The 22,062-nt window shown below is 41.4% G+C and overlaps 1 protein-coding gene across 2 annotated transcripts in view; it reads right to left on the minus strand.

Annotated features, from left to right (window-relative positions):
* Window positions 1-22,062, minus strand: part of STON1 (stonin 1) — a 49,133-nt gene that overhangs the window by 20,678 nt on the left and 6,393 nt on the right. Inside the window, exons 2-4 of one of the 2 annotated variants that reach the window (XM_074817672.1) lie at window positions 14,740-16,733; window positions 5,505-5,707; window positions 890-5,130 (exon numbers count right to left, since the gene is read on the minus strand). In XM_074817672.1, coding sequence (XP_074673773.1) covers window positions 5,056-5,130; window positions 5,505-5,707; window positions 14,740-16,684 — 2,223 coding nt within the window. In that variant the 5' untranslated portion in view covers window positions 16,685-16,733 and the 3' untranslated portion in view covers window positions 890-5,055. Of the gene's footprint in view, window positions 1-889; window positions 5,131-5,504; window positions 5,708-14,739; window positions 16,734-22,062 lie in introns of those variants that run through there. The other variant, XM_074817674.1, reaches the window with a different exon arrangement.

Here is a 22,062-nt window from a genome sequence, read left to right on the forward strand (position 1 = left end):
TGTACGTACCCTTGCCTCTGTGTGAGTATGTCTGTTCTGTGTTCATTCTACTGAATCCAAACACCTTTGTTTCTGTGTCTTTGTCCATTTTGTTATGTGCATGCATGTGTATATATATATATAGGTACTGTTAAGTAAGTTAGTGTGAATCTTGTCATTTTAGAATCTGAGTAAGTCGCTTTTCTTTCTTTTAGTATCTCTGAATTATTTCATAATAATAAATTGCTGTTAGTTATTAATAAACCTAGATTTCTTACTCAATATTACCATGTCAATACTTTCATCTGCGACAGTTACTCACCTGCTTTCCATTTGCAGGTGCTCACTGAAGGATAGAACACCGATGAAGTGAAAATGAACGTTAACTGTATTTCCCAGTGTTTCCCAGAATAGCTGACTGGTTTGCTACAGAGACAGCAGCATAGGACAGTTGGCATCGTTATTTTGTACTTTAAGCCGGTTCTTTGAGTGCTTCCCCACAAACCTCTGCCTTATTTCCCCACAGAAACGTCACTATTTCCCTAGTAACAGCTCATTTCAAGAACTGACTTTGAAATTTGTGAGTCTTCAACAGTTGTTGCTACATTATATTCAAATATCCCAGAGAGATGAGAGGAAGTACTCAATAGGAAAAAACACAGTATTCTTTGGCTTACTATTGTTATGCAAATAAGGCAGGAAAAGGGCCTGCCATAAATAATCATTAATGGCATATAGTGCTTTGTTCAGCTTTCTGCAACTAGCTTTATCTAAGGCGAGGAGTGATGTCCCCCACTCACACACAGAGTAGAACTGCTCTTTCTAATAAACTGCAGTATGAGATCGACCAGTTAATTATAGTAAATGTAAAAGAAGCTTGATAAATTTCTAGTGAGGGGACAAGAAACTACTAGTTTGAAATACAACTTTATTTTTTTAATCAATATGCAATCTACAAAATGTTATTACAAGATTATCAGTATGATCTGTTTATACTTATACTGACAAAAGACCCAAATAAAATTATGTTTTCTATTAAGAATAACAGCACTGCTTCAGAGTTATCAAAATTATAGCTAAGAACTACTAACTGCAACAGTTAGTTACTGTGTTTAGTCAACAAAAAGACAAATAAATGTAAAATACAGGTCTGGACACCAATACTGCAGCTAAGAAGTCCATCAAGTAAAATAAATGCAACTAAAAGCAACATGTGAAAACACGTTTTTCAGATGTAAAGTACTTTTGGACAATTAATACAAATCTAGAGGAATAAAAATCAAGGAGCATAAGGATGGCAGTGGCTTGGCATCATGTTCAATGGAGTGCAACCATCATCCTCATTTCTCCAGAGCTGCTACACAGGGGCAGCCGGACCATGGTTCCCACTCACTGCAAAGCTTCAGCTTTGACACCCAATAATACCTCTCTTCCTCTCTTTTGTGCTCTTTTCTGGTTGGAATAGGCAAGCATTGCAGGTTGCTTACCTACTAGCATCAAGAATGTTCTACAGTGGGGTTTTTTTCTGCCCATTACCACTATTCCTTTTTTTTTTTTTTGCCTCTCCTTTATTCTTAGAGACTTTGATGCAGATCCCATTTTGTCAGTTAAAAGACTTCCATTGACTTCAATGGGTGTTTGAATCCAGAATTACAAGTACCATTTACCTACAGTAATACAATTAGTATGACAAAGATGAATGCAAAGATAAAATTTGTTGGTTTCAGCAAATATGACACTTTATAAATAAGGCAAACACTATAAAAATAGCTGTTCTCAGTGATTGCTGTTTAAAGTATAAAATATCCCAAACCCTGTCGGTCTTTTGTGAAGGACACACAGATAATATCTAAATACTGCCCTGTAGTAAATGTTAGTGAAGTGTCAGCATCTTAAGGGACCCAAAGAGTTGGAAGCATTTCAGTGACTGCAGGTGCTAGCTGTGGGAAGCAAAGATCAGATCCATGTGAAACCTGTTTCCTCACAGGATGCCAATGTACCTCATCAGTTATTTAAAGCTCCAATCCTTCGGCTAGCTGGACACTGAGCATCACAAGAGCTTATAGCAACTGTTCCTCATCTCCATTCCCCTCCCAAAATTACAGTTAGACTACTTATAGCCCAGATTTCTAAAGAATCAAAGCCAGTATGTTTACTCATTGTCACCTGCTGTAATATTCATCAAAAATATTAGCAAATGAGTCTTAAACATTGAGAATATCTGTTCAGTAGGTTACACTCAAGGACATCCAAAAATGCAGAAGAAATGGGAAGCCAGGGTGTTTCTGCTTTGGCATGTTACAATAGAATGGAAAGTTAGAATTTGATGGGGGGAAAAAAGGTCAGACTACCCAAACTTTCATTAAACTGCAGCCTATTTTTAAATATTCTGACAGCAAGGCGTACAAACATCAATTTGACACTGAACAGGGTAATTATTCAGCCTTAGGCTGCACTAATTGTCAGGTTTAAACTGAAAGCCACGCATTAAACAGTGTAACTTTCTTTCAGTGTAGCAATATTTCTGTGGAATTAATTCCCTGTGATCCTGATCCAATTCTGATTAAAGTTAATGGCAAGTCTTGCAGGCCTCAGATGGAAATCTAAGAGTGTGCAACATAGATAAAGCTGTAGCTTGACCTTCTTTTGTTAATGAGTTCAGTAAGGCCGAAAGATCATTTGCACCATCCCAGATACAATACAGACTCACTAGCAGGAAAGATGACTTGCAGTGTGGCTGTTCATCACTTCAGCCATTCAAAACAGTAGCTCATATCTTGATGGGCCAACACTACACGGGCTTCTTAAACTCATCCTGAGACACAGCAGACACCTGACAGAAGAAAAGCAGCCATTGGTTCTGCAGGACTTGTAACACCACCAGGTACCAAATGTCCAGGAGATGAGTGCTGCAAATGGGGAACCTAAGGTGAAAGAGTCCCAGAACAGCCTGGCTGTCCCTCCTTCTTAAATATAGAAAAATAGGGGCCAGTTGGGCAAGACAGGCTTTCCACAATAACCACTGCTAACAGATTTACTGAACTGGCTGTATTAATGGTTAGACAAAGGTTAGTGCAGGTATCTGCAACATATATTTTGCTTCTTCTACCTTACTGAGCAAAGAGGTTAATAGATATTGAAGCTCTAGTATAACCATGGACTTCAGCGAACTGCAGAGCTCTGCTGTGATGCTAAGTATAAACACTTTGCCCTAACGCACACTGTGCCCCTTAGTTCAGCTGAGAAGTATATAAAACAAAATTAAATATAAATAAAACAAACCAAACTTGACTTTAAGGTGCTAATGGCTTCTCAAGTCAAAACAGTGATGGAGGATGCAACAGCTGAGACATATTTGGATCACTACTACACTCAAACGCTTGCTTAGATTTATAATAATATAATCTGCTAATAAAAAGGGATATATAGAGAAGCCAAAATACCGTAATAGTCTATTTGGGGCTTTGGCAATGCAATACCCATAAAAACCCTGCCCTCAGGACCTACTATAGAATCTATTACCCATTTCATTCTCAGCTTCCAAATGGGGGGAAAAGTTTATTGTGATGAACTAGGTTCATATTATGGCCTTCTGTTTCCTCAGACTGGTAATTTTCTCAGTGCATATCACACATATTTCTACTTTTGGGGAATAACATTTATCTGTATTTTTACACAGTGTTCATATAAACAGTTACAAGCTGTGACAAAATATAAAGTGAGACTTAGTGCATTACTATATTTTTGTTCTCCAGTAATTTCAGTTTGAAGTAAGGATAATTTTAGGAAAACTGCGGGAAAAAAAAAAAAAAAGTATCAGGACTATTTTTTTAATTTATCAGATTTTTTCAGACCTGGAATTACAGCCTGCAGAAAATCACAAACAGGATAATGGCTGAGGGGAAGCATTAAAACGTTTCCCTAAATGCCAATGGTTTGTTGAAAACACAGTTAACACATTGATACGGGATTAACAGCTCCAGCTGCCTGCTGAAGCATCACAGCTTCACTTCTCTTGTGATAGTCCATTCCTGCATTGTTTCCCCACAGAAAACGCCTTTAGAACCAGTAGCATGAAAACATCTCCCCATGCATGGAAAGACTGTCTTAAAAGTTACTCAAAGCAACAACTCCTGCAGTTCCCTAACCAACATCTGGAACTGGCATCCTAAAGGAGACCCAGAGCAAATGGCAGCAACCAGCCACTTCTTCAGTTTGTGGGAAAAACCCTCCACTGGTGCAAATTCTCAAAGCTTCATCAAATGAAATGGGCCTGGACTGATTTACGCTTGCTGAGGATCTGCCCCTTGTCTCTCTTGCTGCAGTAGTGAAAAAGATTTGTCTAATGCTGGCACAGAAATTTCAAACACATCTGCCATATGTTTTTTTTGCCCAAGAGATTACTTTGAGTGAACCTATAAAGTGCCGGGGAGGAAACACTCGCAGCCACAGAAAAATGAAGAATATTATTGCAGAGGAACTTTTCCCATTTTACCAATGAAATCACCCAGTTTCCAACTCATTAATTGAGGCTCTTGTCAAGAATAATATTACAACTTGTTCTGTTCACATATATCGAGGGGAGCAGAAACATGGGGGACTTCAGTTTTCAAACACCACTAAAAAATGTAATTGGTCCTGCTGGACCTTACACAGATGCTGGTCTGCACATAAGCACTCTGGCAGTTTTTATTGCTCAATATTATATGTCCAAGCGACATGAACTCTTTGAGTAATGCCATTAAGTTTCAATATGGAGTATGAGATCATTCCTAAGTCATAGATACACAACAGGAAAATAATATATTACAATCAGTCAATTAAGTGCTCACATCCTGCAACTCTTTATAAGGAGACCTTACTCATACCAGTATTCCCAAGACAGGAAGTTTACTTGAATGCAGGCCAGTCAAACGAGTAATGATTAGCAGAATCAAACCCAAAAAGCGCTAAAGAAAAGAAAAATTCAATGACCATGTTTATCCTAAACTAGGTCACTGCGCTTCTTCTCACAATAGAATTTCCCATGTAAATTGATTCCTACTAATATCCTATGACAGTGCCTCCTGTCCTCTTTTACTGCATTAGGCAATTGCCAGCCTTATCTGGATCTTCTCCATCAAGCCTAATCCACTTCTTTTCAATTTCAACCTGCAGTTAGAAAACAAAAAAAGCAGGTAGAATTAGCAAATAATTGGGCACTGAAAGTGTGAACTGCAGCAACGGCACAAATAAAATCTTTGAGACAGAATCAAAACATTTCCAGACCCAACAGCTTTCAAAACCACTAGTCCCAAAAATAGCTCAACTAACGAAACACAACACTGCATTTGCAGTTCTGTTTTTCAGCATCGTCTTTGATCAGAAAAGGAATTATTTTTTAATGACTCTTTGCTCAAAGTTGTTATCACAAGTACATGCAAGATACATTTAGAATACAAAGCACGTTCACTTTGCAAATACTGTATGGGGGAATGGGGAGGAAGAAGAGCAGGAAAACACCGAAAATATAGCCCTGAAAATACCTGGCAGTTGTAAAAAGCTTTCTGAACCACATGTTTCTGAGGCTGCAGATCGCTCTCTATGCCCAGTGACTTGACTTCTGTTCCTGAGGCACAGGTATCATGAACGACAAACTGGACAGTAGCAAATGGATACCAGTCAGATGGTATTTCCTGGTCTGATCCGAGTTCCAGTTTGTAAGACAGGCTGTGTGGATGATCTGAACCTTGGAAAAGAAAAAAAGCAAACCACACCATCAGTTAATTATCTTTTCTTTGTTTACAGTGCAAGGTTAATCTGCTAGCAAGAGAGCACAACTCTATCTTTTATTAATGCAGAGCTGTTGTTATGATACAAGATTATCCTGTCTATAATCTTTTGCTACTTGGGCATAAGGTGGCCCCTTGCTCATTTTTTGTCTGCTTCAGCACACGTTTCACAATCATTGAGGTTTTACAAATTAATTTACACAAGATTTACCAGATCCTTCCAGCTACTGATTGAGAGAAGAGTATTACAAACTTAGGGAGTGGTTGCTAAATTCAGGGAAGAATCTCAGTTTTCCCTTAAAAATACATTTCTTGTTCTCGTAGAAAAATAAAAAGAGGAAGGCCCCATCTCAGCCAAGGCAGAGATGCTGTCCTGTGTCCAACAACCATCCTTTCCAGAGATCTCTGCTGTAGGAATTTTACTGGAGTGTTTATTTCAAGTACTAGAGCTATCTTGTGTAACATCATTTATTACAGTATGTCTGTGGCAGGAAGATAAAGGCGCAGCTCAGAGTGATGCTCAAACAAAATAATCCCAGCTGCCAGGATAAGGGCAACCTGGACTCCCTTTCTAGCTTGGTTTGTTATGGGTAAAGAACATAACCCATTTCTTCCAAACAAAAGTATTACTGAAGTAACTGTCATGTTATAAAGCAGAGTCATGAAGGACTGCCTATGTAGTGCAGAATATTCTAAATTACTTTAATCCAGACTTAGATCCTAGGGATCACTTTCTTTAGCATTTTTTATATGTGGCAATGGTAAGGGAAAGCATGTCTCCTTCTCCTGGCACCCAGGAACACCAGGATGAAAAGCCTGCTTTCCAAAGAAACCGAGGTCAGCAGGCTCACTATGTGCATGAAAGCAGTATAATGTAATATAATGAAAAGAATCCTTTAAATCGCAGCTGCCTCTCCAAATTCTTCAGGGCAAAAAGTAGTAATACTGTGTTTCTCCTCCTCTCCAGGATTTTAAGCATCAGCATAGACAACTAACTACCATTTGGCTACAGGCAGAGAAAGGATTGGCTGTATTTTGTCAAAGGCAAGCCTGGCAGTGTAAATTTGGTTTTCATCCATTACACTGAATGGCATCTCAAAGTTCAGGCAAAAATTCTTTATGCACTGGCTTGCTCCAGTGGCAGGAATCAATTTCATATCAGAATGAAGGAAATACTGAAGATGGAGTTAACATACACTGAGCTTTATCTGTCCGGTGGGAAAAAACACTATAGCACTCCACATCCACAGGCTTAAGGGCATTTTGTAAGGCAAAAATAAATTTTAAAAGCTACATCTCTGCTGCTCCTGGCAGCCTTGGGGTGGGCGCATCCTCTGGTCTGTGCTGCAGGTTTTCCCTGCAACCTGCCTCACAGCCTACCCAAGCCAGTTCTGATTTTAGGAGATAATTTACATTTGAGCAGTTTGATGGGCAGAGTTCTGTCACACGTGTCTCCAACTTCACCAGAACAAAGTCTAATTCAATAAACCTTCCTCCAGATTTCATTCCAAGTTCAGCATAAAGTCAATGGGTCCCAAAAAACAAGGCTTAAAGAGCACGAAGTTCATGCTTGTCTTAGTCATACTCACTAAAACATTTAACTTTTTTTTTTCCTTTTGACTAATTATATAATCAGTATAATGAATAATTCCCTCCCTCCTCCTTGCTGTTACACTTAACAGCACAGTTAAAACTTCACTGCCTGGAAGAAAAGGTGAGGGAAGGGGAGAAAGGAATAGGAAATGTCCTTTGGATTATCAGCCCCTAAACTTCAGATGGGGAGGTCTCCAACTCTTTTTCTCCTCCCTTCTTTTTTCCACGTTTAATAACAGCAACAATAATCAGTAGCTTAAAAAGCTGTCTGCTGTCTGCAAGTGTTCCTCTCTCTATGCGGTTGACCCCAAAGGCACACACACAGAAACACAGCCACGACTTCGGGTAAGGGGCATGTCACTGGACAAGTGCAGTCCTTCACCATCTGGACTCTCTACATGGCTGATTTACAAGCATCCCCGGCAGGCTTGCTTCCAGCAGTACATCTCATTCAATCCTAATCCTAAATGCTGCTTCTTTACATAACTACTTATAATGTTCAGAGAAAACCTGACCTGGATTTCAGAAAATAATGCTATATACACCAGCTAGAATCCTGCACCACGGAAGAGTATCAAACACTGGCCATGAGGTCTCCCAGGCCTCTTTAAAGAAATGTGTATCACAATGGAGAGCCAGCAACCGCTCCCCACATGGGATTAGCTCCTTCTTTCTACCAAAGCACAGCTCTAACACACGCTCATAAGGAACTGGTTACAGAAATTGTAGGAAGAGGTAATACAACTTGCACTCATAAATGCAAGGGCAGATCCATAAAAGTGACTGGTATGATCACTGCAACAAAAAATGTGTAGGTCCTGAGTTTTGGGAATGAAGCTCCCCTAAATATGTCCAGTACAATAACACTTTTAAGGTGAGTGGGGAGAAGTAGGTGCCCAGCAATGGCCATCACCAAAGCCAGCACAGAGGGAGGGAAACCAAACTGAGCAGGACAGGCTGGAGAGACTGGATGGAAAGACTTCAACCTTCCTTGCAGATTTTGCAACCCACCTGCTGCACCAGTCAGAGCACAATGCTTTACAACCCTCACACGCTTAAAAAATCATGACCACCACCAAACCATGGCCCATGACCAAAAGCAGCAGCACTGTCACCTCCTTTTTATGTAATAGCCTACTGCTTAGTTCACTTGCACATGAATCGGGCTTAGAGTCACTCACGAAGCTATGCAGCAAGGCTGGTAGGGGGGTGGAGTAGGAGGTACTGACTGATTTGTGCTAAATTAGTGCTCCCAGCGTGTGCGAGACATTACCTCTGAGCACACTACAGGACAGGGTCCTTCAAGGCACTACAGCACAAAGATACCCAGTTTGTAAGCCTGTAAAGGTCTTAGGCAAAGGAGTGCAATGCCAGGGGCACACAGCATGTGGCTAAAGTCTCAGGACAATAAGACAATACACAGAGACAGGTAAAAGTGTAACATTAGGGACTTTATTACTGAAACAGAGGAGAGAACAAAGTCAGAAACAAGTGCTGGAGCCACCTGCCAGCCCCTTGAGAATGAAGCTGGAGCACTAAACAAGTGTGAGGAGATGGCACTTCATCACTCACATACACAGTGACAGCCAGATCTGTATACCTCTGTGATGTGGGCCTTGTCCATGATCTGCTGCTGGTCATCTCTTGCTGTGTCCAAGCCTATTTCTCCTGCACTAACACTCTCTTGGTCCACAGTCCCTCTTCCAGACCGCTTGTCAGCCTCTCCATTCTTGAATCTGCCATCATCCCAGCAACAGCTGTGGTGACAGCAGCACCAGTGGTGAAGGAGGCCATGAGAAGCACCCTGTTCCAGAGCCAAACTGTGAGATGTCATCCCATCTGTGGCGCAGCAACCCACCTGAACTGTGCTCCTCTTGGCCCCTAGGACCTGCTCCACTCTCCTGTGGTGGTGCCAGGATGCAGCCTGGCAACACACTTACTTGACCTGGACTTTATGCCGTTTGCTGGGTTGGGATGTGCAGACTGCACAACATCAGCCACAAGTGAAGTGTCCTGGAGAAAACAGGGGGTGCAACACTAAGATGACATGTCATGCCTTGTCCAGGAAAGTGGTGCTCTCTGCCTCTGGGGCTATGGTTGACCAAAGATCTGAGGAGAAATGGTTTGTTGAAGAGCAGTAGCATCTTGTTTGGAGTTCATTTGCAGTAGAAGGAAAACAGTGTAGATCTAAGGGCTTTTGGAGATCAAATTCACCATCTTCCTGTTGTGGAAGGGAGGCCTATGAAGAAACAAGTAGCAATGGGAATTGTCTGGGAAATTATTTTGTCTTCTGAGAAAGGGAATTCAGAAATAACCACTGCTTGGAATTTTCCTGGGCAGGTATCTGATGGTCAGTGTTGGATGATAGATGTCCATTTGAGCCCAGGCATAAATGGGCCATTCCTCTTGGTCTGCTGCTAAAGGCTCCTCTGTTAGACATGGCACAGTTGTGACTCAGTGCCATACAGCCCTTAAAAAAATCCCTGGTCTTATATTGCAGCTAACCCACACCCATGAGGTGGTCTCAGTGTTGGGATCCAATGAGTTCTGGGGTCCTTCCTTTCCCCTAGGTAGTAACCTGCAAAGGCAGAGATGATAGTGTTAGGATCTGGGTAACGCTACTGTCCTGAGTCCTCTGGAGCAGCCTCCACTGGACCTTTTTGCCTACTCCCAAAACACAGGGTTCCCCCCAACTCATCTGTCTGCTGTATCACCATCAATGTCAGAAGGAGGTACTCACCGCTTCACTTGCGGAGAAGTTCTGTCCACCGTTGGGCTGTGCTAAGAGCATAGAGCAACTTCTTCGCATCGTCTGTCAGACAACAAAGTGATCGACCAACACTTTGGAAGACTCTGAGCACTGCCTTAGAGTTCACCTAAAAGTTGTCAGTCCTTTTCATCTCTGATCTGTGAAACGCTTCCCAGGCCTTGTATTACACTGGAGTTAGAAGAAGAAAGAGAGGCTGCATGTACAAGATCCCTTTCAAAAGAAACTGTAATGCTGAAAAAGCAAGATGTTGGCCAGAAACAGAGTAGAGGTAGTGGTGTGGAAAGACAAATGGGTTGGAGCAGGCACAGTGTAAGTTTGTACATCAAGCTAAGACAATGTATTCACAAAATGTGACCCATCAGGCTCCATGGCCACCTGGACTGATGAAATCACATCACTCCTGAAAGGCAACCAGATAATTTGGGGAGATAACGGAGCTTTTACTAGCTAACTTAGGAGACTGAAACCCTGCAGTTTAGGTGTCTAGGCAACTTGTTAAGACTTTTGTGAATTGAGAGACCTAAGTCTTTCCTGATTCACATCTGAAAATCTGTCTCTCATTTCCTAAAAAAGTTCCAAATTCTTGCTCTCTTCCTCTGGAGAATAACAACAAGCAAAGCCAAAGCAAACTAACAGAAAGATCACTAAAACTATGAAATTAGATTCAAATTGTCATTTAGCACTTCACAAACAATTAATAATCTAACTTCACTACATCTACTCACACTATTTAGCCCTTATTCACCTGTATGAACAGCATTCAAGCAACATTGATCTGAGAAAGGCTTATGAAGCCAAGAAATTTAGGCTGGAAAATGTGCTGGTTATTTTACTTAAGTAGTAATCCTACTTTTGCCAAAATCAGTCCAGTTCTGAAAGTCTTATTTTGAACATGAAAACGTCAACAATTACTAAGAACAGATTTACATTAGGGTTGTTAGAAATTAACTCCTGCAGCGATGTCTAAATGGGTGCATTTATCCAATCTTCTGGGAGAAACGCCTAGGAAATAGGTGAGTGGGAAGGCACCACCGCCAAGGAGCAGTTTGCAGTGGTGCTGGTTCCAGGAGGTGGAAGGGCAGGGATGGAGCCCACCTGACAAAGTCATGGTTTGGAGTTTCCACCTAGGCAGTTTAGAAAATAAGAAAAGCAGCAGCTGAAGGTTGCTGGGAACCACACCACCTCCCACACTGGAGTCCATGCTCAGATGCTAAAAGGCAGTAGCAGGGCTGCCAGCAGCCACAAGCTCCCCCGGCTCCATTTCTCTGTGTTGCTTAATCACTGCTTCAGCAGTGTGGCTCCATGATGCAGAAGAAATAATCAGCTGAAGAATTGTTGCTTTACACAACGGCCCAAGGGTGGAGGTGTCCTAACAGGGAACACCACAGTGCACAGATTTACACAGCAAGAGATTAAAACACAGTGTTTCAAAGTCTAGTCTCTCCCCAGCTCCCTGGGCGACACAGGTGCATACAGCTTCTCCAGTGCAAAGACTGGCCCCAGTACTGTGCTGAAATCATAACATGTTCTACATTTCCTTATACGATGCTCCAATTTCACCAACGTAGACTCAAATTGCAGAAATGTAATTGAATCAACCCTTCAAAGTCTATGGTTTTATAACTTAAAAAAAAAAAATAATGCTAATACTCTGGCTTTAAACTCTCCATTTATGTATCTGAATCAGCATAGGCAGCTTTTAAAAAACTAGGGTATCTCACAGCTCATACCAACTTTGCTTGGCCAGCACTCTCCCAAGGAAGCACTTTAGTAGAGTCCAGTGGATAGTAACATATTTCGATGTCTATAAATGGAGTCACAATATAACTGCAGGCAACCTTTCCTTTTCCTTTTTTTTTTTTTTTTTTATTTTATTTAAGAAGCCTTGGACAAAGGCTTTTTGAAAGCAAAAGCCTCAGCATATTTTTCTCCCTGCGGTAAACATATTATGAAAGTTTACATATTTCTATTAGTTTGACTGCCTCCAGATTTTTGGCAAGCCTTGGGACAGCTCTATTTTTAAACTCTTAAGTGCATAAAGAAAACTTGATAGAGAGGTCTAAAAGTTGACCAGGCAGTATTACTACCAAAATGCTTTTTCAAACACACGAACATTTCAAGGATACAAGTGATTTTGCAGATCTTGGCCAGAGGAATTATTCAAACATCAGAAGTTTAAGCTACTGGTAGAAGATAATATAAAGCTGTAGAATGCCCAAAAAAACCCAAATAATATTTCAAATAATATAAATCTTAAGTTAATTGTGCACATCAAATGTTAAGGTGAATGAACTGCAGAATTAAAGACTTTAGAAGACTTATAATCTCTTTTAAAATTGCCTGACTAGATTGCTGACTTGATTTTGCAGAAGCAAACCAACATTAAATAGCAAAGAATATTAAAAGCTACCCAGTCAGTCAGTCCCATAAGCCTTGGGAAAACACACGGGTCACAGCAGCACAGAGCAAATCCTTGAAGCCTGGAGTGCAAGACATCCGTATCTGCAGATTTTGAAGACCTGAGGAATCTTCTTCTGTCTACTAGTTTCCCTACATCTCTCCATCTATCATCTTGCAGGCTCCCCAACCCCTCCCTTACTGCCTCCCTTTATCTTCATTTCTCACTCCCCACCATTTAGTCTGGCTTGGCTCCCTGCCTTAGGTTAGCCCGTCTGCCGGTGCTGCATCTCCTCTGCTCTCCCGCTGCCCATTGCTCGGCAGCCACCAGCATTCTCTCCAAGCAGAGCGTGAGATACTGGGGTAACAAGCAGCGTGTAAAAGGGAGGGCTCAGCCAATTAGCCACAGGCATTAGCCACAGGCCCAAGCCAACCACAGCTTCTTCCAAAGCAAAAGAACAGGAAAAACAGAGATGGCATTAACGTGACATCATTTCTGAATCTGACCACAGCGGTGTTTGTGCTGTTCTTCCCATGGGGTGCAGCAATAGAAATCGAAAGGCACAAGTGCTCGAGGTTTGAGAGACCTCATCACCTAAGCAAGACCCAGTCTGCACACAAAAGGGACCAGTATTTCCATGCAGCACCATTGGTAAAAATACTAGCTCTTGCCATGCAATAATTCATACTCTCAGTACTGCCACATTAGCATGTTGATGTAGGATGCTTTCAAATGCTGTTTTAATACCGAAAGCGATCTATATCATATCTAGGCTCAGGATAATATTCCCTTTTCATTTGCTGCTGCCTGTTTTTCTGTCCATCTGTTACTTCCGTCACTGAAATATCAATCAGAATTCAAATATCAAACTGTAAAAAAAAAATAAATAAAATAAATTCATAATTACCTAAACAACAGGTCAGATTAAATATAACTTACAATTAGTTAAAAATGAGGAAAAAAATATCCTCGGGAGTTTTTTTGCCTTTACTTTTTTTTTTTAATAGTTTTGAATGTTAACTCTCACCTGCACGCACATCTAGCTGTAAGAACCTGGGAGTGGATATGTCAACTTAGTACTAGCATACCTGAAACCAGGACTCAGGAAGATTAAATCTTTTCCAGACATTTTAAAGAGGTAGTATCCTAACTGTCTGGACTAACTACAAGACTAGGCCAATCCATTTATTAATACTACACACTTACTCCCTTCTTAAAAGTACAGATTTTACAGCTATTTTAGGCAAAATGCTTTAATAGATGCCCTTGTCTTACACAAGATTCCCAAAGCCTCAAATACACATAATGCATATCCAAGCAGAGGATCAAATGCCTTCACTCTACAGAACTCAAAGCAGAATACTGTATTCCTCAAGAATTTTTATGCCCTTAGAAAAGTACTGTATAGGTCTATGAATCTGGTAATGTGACTAAAAACTGGAATTTTAAAAACATACATTTATATTTTCCTTCTCCAAAAAGTCATATTTTCTCCATTAAATTAAGGTGAATTAACTATTTCACTTAGTGGGAAATTAACAACTTCCACATGCACAACTATGGTTTTACAGCTGCAAGTTTTTAGTGAGGTACCACCACCTGAGAGAAACAGGAATAAAGTGGGAGGCATTTTTTGTCAGTGCAGTTATTGCCATGAACATACAACCTCAATGCACAAACCCATAAAGGAGGTAATAGATATTAGCCTTTGCAAAAGCACAGTCAACTTCCTACAGCAAGTTTGACCACAATACCTTCCAGTTATGCATCATACCTACCATTTCTTAAATGATGCTAGAAAGCCAAGACCCAACAGTTACAATACCATCTTTTCTATTAGCTGTGTGATATTGGGTGGGCAAAACATTTTACCTACTAGTGTTTGCCTTCCATCCCACCATTGCACACCTGGTATATGTGAAGCGTAAATGCTTCCCTCTTTCTTGCTACAGACTAGAGGTTTACTCAGCATTATGAGATCCACTTCCATAACATTGCACACTTATAATTACTAACAATAATACATCTGCCTCCATTGAATAAATAAGGAAAATGTCCTTTAAAAAAAAAAGGGCTATATTCTCTTTTTCCTAAAAGGTTACTCTAGCTTCTACCAATACCACCACCCAGATAAAAACCCCAACTACAGAAGCTGATGGAGGTACACGAGCATAAAAACAGTGAAGATGTGCAACCAAGCCCATCATTTTATAGTGCAAATTATTTACTTGAGTTTTTATCTGGAAGCCTGTCTATCTTCCACACAACAGCCCTGTAGGCGCTCTCGTATTTTGCTGTTCCAACCGAGACTTGTATTACGGGATCAGATTCAACCTCGTGTAAAGCACCAAGGCATGCTCTCCTATTCATTTTTGCTTTTAGGGACTTCTGCCTTTGGAGGTTCATGGTCCAAAGTGCTTTGACCCACTGCGTGGGAACGGGAAAGCGTATCATAACATTTTCACAGTATTTCACAGAGGATAAACGCATTGGGATCGGAGCGGTTGAAGGCATGTTTATAAAAGCCTGAAGTTCAACATATGCCCCCTGAACCACTACCACAGCCTTCACAGAAAAGGGAAGGTCTTGCCCATTATACCGTGTCCTGAAACGCATCAGTTCCAGCCTATAGGCATCTGGGGGTGTAAACTTAATAATTCGCGATTGCTCAAATTCCTGCTCTTTGACACAGTTATGGAAATGGCAATCAAGAATATCAATCCATTTCTTCTCCTCCTCCTTCTCGAAGTAACGCTCGTCCCTCTTCTGGAGCTCCAGGTCGTTCAGGGTTAGAAAGCAATCGGCACTTCCATTCACAAAACACAAGCAGTAAATGTGTGTGATGACAGAACTTTCTACGAGTTTTCCTTCTGCCTTGGTGACTTTCCCCCAAAAGTTATCCACTATTTCCAGAGTCATTTCTTGCTCTTCATAATTCCTCTTTTGTCTAGAAACGGTAGGAAGTTTCATGAGCTCTTCCTCGACTGTTACGAGGAAGTCAGTGAAGTCGTTATAATCTGTGGTGCCCAGCTTTAACATTTGCTCAACCTCTGGCTCATGGGTCACTTCTACTTTGGGATGATACCTCCTTTTCTCTGTGTAAGACACGCACTCGATCTTCACGGTATGGATTTTTCCTGAGACATTATAACTCTCTAATTTGGGTTCGGACAGCTTACAGTGTGGCTGCAGCTGGAATTCCTTGAAAGGTTTCTCCAGGCCCTTTTCATAATACATCTGCAATACACCTCCGGCTAGGACGCTAAGGTAAATAGGGCCCCATTGCCGAGATGACATCATGTTCTTCTTTTCGGGAATCCTCAGCATGAACGGCCACCCATCTGCTTTCTGGCTCCTGAAGAGGCTGCGTGGGACAGCGGGGGAAAGCTTGTGCCACGCGCGAGTGCTGGAGCTGGGCGGGCTTCCTGCGGCATCGCAGCTATCAGCTTGCAGGTGTTCAAGCCTCTCGCAGATGTAGCTGAAGGAGCCCTGGTTAAGGCTTTTCTGATCGTGGCAAGTTTCTCTGTCTTTAGGATAACAGACACTCCTGTCGAGTGCTTTGTCCTTCTTGTGTGTGCTAACATTAGCTGGTGATGGACTGAGTAAGCATCCTTCCTTCCAAAAAGGACTGGAAAAAGCACAGTCGTTCTGGAAGTATGGGAAGCACCCTGGTGCTGACGACAACTCTCCTAACTCCTCGCAGCTTCCTGGCAGGTTAGGGCTTCCTTCGTCTGATGATTTGGAGACTGAACTCTTAATTGGATGGTCATTAGGCAACGTGTTCAAAGGAAGGCTGCTCGGTTTCTGCGAGGTTATGGATGAGCAAATCCCAGGTGATGGAAGAAGGTTAACCTTTGATGGCCATTCAGGGATGGGATACAGGATGTGAATCCCAGGCTTTGGGATGCATGGGCTTCCTGGGTAGTCTCTGGTAGGTGTAGTAAGTGGAGAGTTGCTGGGGGGTCCAGGACTTAGGTAGAAGTCAACTACAGGAGATGAGAGTGGAGTGCTGCCTGTAGAAGATGCCCTACTTGAAGACTCATGCACACTAGACAGATTGAGTTTAAGGCCATTTGCTTTACAGCTACTCTGATTATCAGCTGATTTCTGAGGCGACTGGAAGAGTGGCTCATCATCGAAGGTGACCCAATTTGCTGGATTTGTGGAACACATCTTGTAGGAGAAACTTGAGGCACTTGCACATGTATCACCCACAAACCATCTACGAAGAAACAACAGACATGAGCAGAAATAAACTGTCTTGAAAGACAAAACAAACCCAGCCCTTATAAAATTCAACCACACAAAGCTCAAAATTTGCATGTAGTTCACAAATCCAGTGTACTTTGTGTTTTATATGTATAATCAGAGATAGCTGTGTAGAAACAGATAAACTGCCCGTGAACCCCTGCTGCTCACCCGGGTTGAGGATTGAAGGGAGATCTAAGCTTTATGGGCTGTTCAGAGCATCTGCTGTATGCAGCCTCTAGATCAGAGAGAGGAGAAAGTCCCACGGCAATACAGGACCACCTGCATAACACCTTCTACTATACAGCTTACGTGTAGCCAGGAATACGGACAGAGATTTTCCACACTAGGCATCTGCTCCAGGTTAGGTTTCCCCTCCTTCCCCCTATTAAACAAAACAGCATTTTACTAAGAATGGTGCAACTTGTTCCAAAAACAAAATTAGGAGGGTGAGAAGGGATTATTTTTTTTTGTTGTTGAAAAGCTGTAGCAACTCAGTGCTGATGGCAAAGGTACACATACTACAGCCAGCAGGGCAAAACCAGCCCACCAAGGTAACATATGCAATGAGCAGCCAGTTCCTGAGCTCTCTGCAAGGCAGGCATTCTCCTCCCGAGATGGACACAGGCAACAGGGCAGTTGCATGAGCATCCCCAGGTGAGAGGCAGCAGGGAGCCTGTTGTGGCCACCAGAACTGGCCTGTGACTCATCACACACTCCATGCTGCTACCTGAGGTGACTCCTGCCAGGAGCAGCATGCATGGAGTGGTCCCAGATGCCTTCTAGACCTGGGCAGGAATCACTTCACGTCAGTTCCTTCAACCCCGAGTTACGCTCTTTGACACATTGAGGGGGTGTGGAAAAGCATTAGTCTTACAAGCAAGAAAGTTAGCCCTAAGGATGATGTTGAAGGGTAGACTACAAGCATCCACTGGAGATAAAACACTGGTGAAACACAAGTCAAGGCCAAGTAACAATGTACGAATTGGCTGGCGGCCTGGAAAAAATACAGGTCTTTAAACCAATTAATAAACTACACTGCATCAAAGTGGTAAAGGGCTCAGCTAGATGTCCTCAGAGCAGAACTGCAACCAGTAAATAATTAATCTTGCCTTTGTGGTTTTAAATCATGCACTGAAATGTAAATGCTCACTGTATCCTTATGTATGTTGCCCCCAAAGCTTTTCCTCCCCACTGCTCCTGACTGATGAAGAAGCAAGCAATAAATGGCTAATGACTGAGGAGGAATTGAGTACAATGAAGAACCACAGGGCACATATAAACATTGTTCATTTGATAAAAAATTATTATTGTTATGTCAGAACATATTCATGTATGCCTGAAAGCACAAGGAAGGCAGAGTTCATATAGACAAAACCACCGGCAAATACGTTACTCCATTAATTAAGGTTAGATAATGATGACTTGAAGCTATTCCCCTTCCTGCACAGCCAGCCATAGTTAGGCCATTTATTAATTGCATGGCACCACGGCATACAATCATGTAACCACAAAAGCCATTCTTTATCTCTAGCATTTAAAGAACTGTTTGTTTCTAGAGATGCCAAAGTTGAGCCAAGTAAAATCTTATGCTACAAGTCATTATTTTTACCTTTCCCCCATTATTTCTTGGCCAGTTTATAGCCGTTAAGAAAGTACCATAAACCGTGGCACAGCCTGCTCGCTCTGCAGCCAAGCAAACAAGAGCTTGCAATGGAGAAGGACTCTGGTCCTTCGTTATTTTTTGAACTGTCGACCTTTTTGTTCAGTAAAAATATTTGCAGTATGCTAGTTATTTTATAAGCACTCTCCTCTCCACTTACAGAGAGAGAGAGAGAGAGAAAAGGAGCAAACAAGTTACAAATGACTATCATAGCTCAGACACACACAACTACCAGTGTGTCCTTCACCCACACAATCACTTCATCAAAATAAAGCATAGCAATGGAAAGAAAAATCACAGCTATTTGGTCTTGGACTTGGTCATCATTTTTTCCTCCCATTCCACACCCTTCTCCTCCTTACCCTCTGGTTGCTGGCACTGCCCCTTCAGCAGTAGATATTGATTATTTCAAGATTGGGAAGTTTCAAAGTTTTCAGCCCTTGCTTCACCTTAACAAGCTTTGTTTTTTAACGACAGCTTATGTGATGCTAACTCGGAGCATGACTTTTTTCTGTAACAGCCAGGACCATGAGGCACACTGGTAGATAGAGAGCACTAGGAAGCAGCCTCAAAGGCTGCCATTAAAAACTCCGCCGGCATTTACCACAGATAAGCCACCTCCAGCAAGAGAGAAAACCATGCTGAGTGAGGGGAGAGAGAACCTTTCTCTCGGGCAGGGCTCCAGGGATGATGCAGGGGCACGGCGCGAAGCTCGGCGGAAATGACGGCAAGTTCAGCAGCCGGACGAGACACAGCTATTCGGTATGACCACAGCCACGCCGAAGGGGCAGATCACAAAACACTGGGATGCACGAGTGACAAAGAAACCATAAAATGGGAATGTAAGTAAATACAAATGTTGTTTACAGTAAAGAACACATTTTGCAGCCTGTTTCCCTTTCTTGTTAGAAATGAAGTTTTTCAGTGTCCTTTATTATTTCCAGATGTTGATTTTTTTTTTTTCCCCAACGTCTGTTACTATTCACTTTTGAAAATGGGATGTTACAGATTATTCGGCAGGTTTTTTTCCTGCTACAAAGCAAAAAGGTGCTTGAAATTCACCTGCCAAATATTTAACTTCAGTCAATAAATGTCTATGAAGAAAACCACTTCTGCAGATGGAGCTCTCATCTGCAGTTACAATACCCTCAATGTACCTATCAGAGGCTGTAGCTTTCACCTTTTATTACTGTTCCAGATATGTGGGGTTTTTTTTTTAAAAAAAAAAAAAAAAAGCTGATTTTAACAAAAGCACACATTCAAGTAGTAAGTGTTGAAATAGCAGTTCCTCTACTATTGCTCACTGATCCCCAAAACTGACTACTAGGAATGGAGGAAAAAAAAGTCCAAATGGATCTTTAAAAGCTTTTTGTGTAATGTCATGCTAATAAAAGGAAATGCACCTTTTGTGTTATGGGCAGCACCATTCATCTAGAATTTAAAACCCAAAATAATTAGTCTTACGCTACTTTACGTAGATTGTTCTCTGATGCTTTTACATCTGCACAACATAATAAAGTGATCCTTTCTCTCAAGTTCTTTTTTGTTCTAAAAAGTGCTCCAAATTCCTTCTTACAAGTGAGGATGTTCTTCCTCAAAATTGCAGTAAACTCAGGCTTCAGAATAAATGTGTTTTGCCTTCAAAAGGCTCCCATGGGACCCACGTAAACATAACCCAAATGTTTTGGGTAAGAGGAAAACGATACAAGATGCCACTGACCTCCATTACCACATGTTATGCGGCCCATAACATTTAAATTACAAGCATGTGTGGTATCTTGTTCAGATATGCGACAGGAAATACCATTTTTAGAATCTTGAAACTGCAAACAAAAAAATAACAGTTGATCCCAAATGCATCGATTCCAGTGAACCCAAAAGCTGCAAATCATCTCAATTCATCCTCTTCTGCCCGAAAACAATCCCCCATTTATCAGATTAACTCAGTCCTTCATCATTTAATGAACAGTGATTGCAGCTTAATTTCTTCATTTTAATACCTCGAGGATGTCAGGAAGAGAAATCCTATCCTATTATTGAGAGATTTTACAGGCTGTAGATATTACCGGGCCCTTTGTTGCTTCAAAAATCCCAGATCAAATCTGCAGCAAAAATACTGCTCAACTTTTGTGCCTTGCTGGGGGATACCATTATCTCTTCCTACAGTAAAACAGCAATAATAACTTCCTGCTTGCTCCAAGGTGCAATTCAAGGTATTGACTTTGTTACTTTTAACCCAGCTATGGCTTGGCCCTCAGCTAGCTGAGGATGCTGCCTTGGCATGCAGCGATGTCCCCCACCACCCTGCTGCAGTGGCCTTGCATCACCTCCTACCCAGCGGGGATGCAGCAGCCTCTGAACCAGCATGACTGAACCCCCTGAGCAGCTCACTCCCAGGGTCTTCCCTAACATTTGGCACCAGTTAAAACCCTTAAGCACATTGCTCGGTTTTAAACACAAAGGTCCTTTTTTTAAACAGTGGAGGAGCATGGGGTCTGCTAATGGGGAATGGCAGGGAAACACCTCCCTTCTGCAAAGCGTAAAGCAAGTAAATGAATGCTTAATAGACAGTACTCACATTCTAAAATAATACACAGAAAAGCATAATTTTATAAATACATTCCTTATTGCCTCTCTAGCTCCAGAGGCCATCATGGCTTCAAAACTGTTAAGGTATACATTCTCTAAATAAATTCTCTTTGTAACACCTGAGCACGTATCTTATGTGTGTCACTTGCATGGTGGGATCTTACTGGGCAAATATCAACCTCATGAATTGTTTCAAGCTCAGAAAAACAGATTTACGTACACACAGTGTGACAAAACAGTTAAATAATCCCTTCAAAATAAGCTGAGCTCTTCACAGGAGCTACTCTGTGTACAACGCCTGGCCGTTATGTTTCCACCCTTCCAGAACAACTGTGGACCCCATGCACTACAATCCATCAATTCTATTTCCAGGAACAACGTCATCTGTTGCACAGAGGCTATATAGAAATTTAAGGCAAAACTGCATACTGTGCACACTGTAGTGAAGCTGTCCCATACACCACCGTGTGAGTTGTTACCGTTTCTTGTACAAATATGTAGACAATTCTTCAAGCATTTTGCCATAAAGTGCAATAGTCTCACAGGAAAGTACAAATTCTCTGCAGTTTAAGCAATAAAGCACATATGGTATATAAAATACGCTAAACGTTTGTAAGCCCTTGTGATATCCAAGTAAAATATGGCAGATTTACCTCTGTATTTTACAGACATATTCTTTGTATCACTGTTTTGTTTATTACTTAACTATGCAAAAAAAACTCAAAGCATATCTTCTACGTAAAATACCGTTTATGTTGATTTGCCTCAAATTTTAACGACATATGGCTGCACTTTTATTTAACTCTGCTCTACCTCTCCTAGACATACACCAAAAAAAAAGTTCTCCAACCTATACCTCTGAAATAAACATAAGCAAAAGGCACGACTGATGGGAAACAGGAATTTCTTGGCTTTTGCTTGTATTTGGGATATATACATGGATTAAGTCTCCCACTGCATTACTCATTTCATTACTTCTAGAAAACAAGGAACTGGTGTAATAGTCAAAAATATACACTGACTTCAAAGTGTAATGTGAACTTATATTTAC

Source organism: Strix aluco, chromosome 3 (assembly GCF_031877795.1).
Source record: "Strix aluco isolate bStrAlu1 chromosome 3, bStrAlu1.hap1, whole genome shotgun sequence".
NCBI classification, from domain to species: Eukaryota; Metazoa; Chordata; class Aves; order Strigiformes; family Strigidae; genus Strix; species Strix aluco.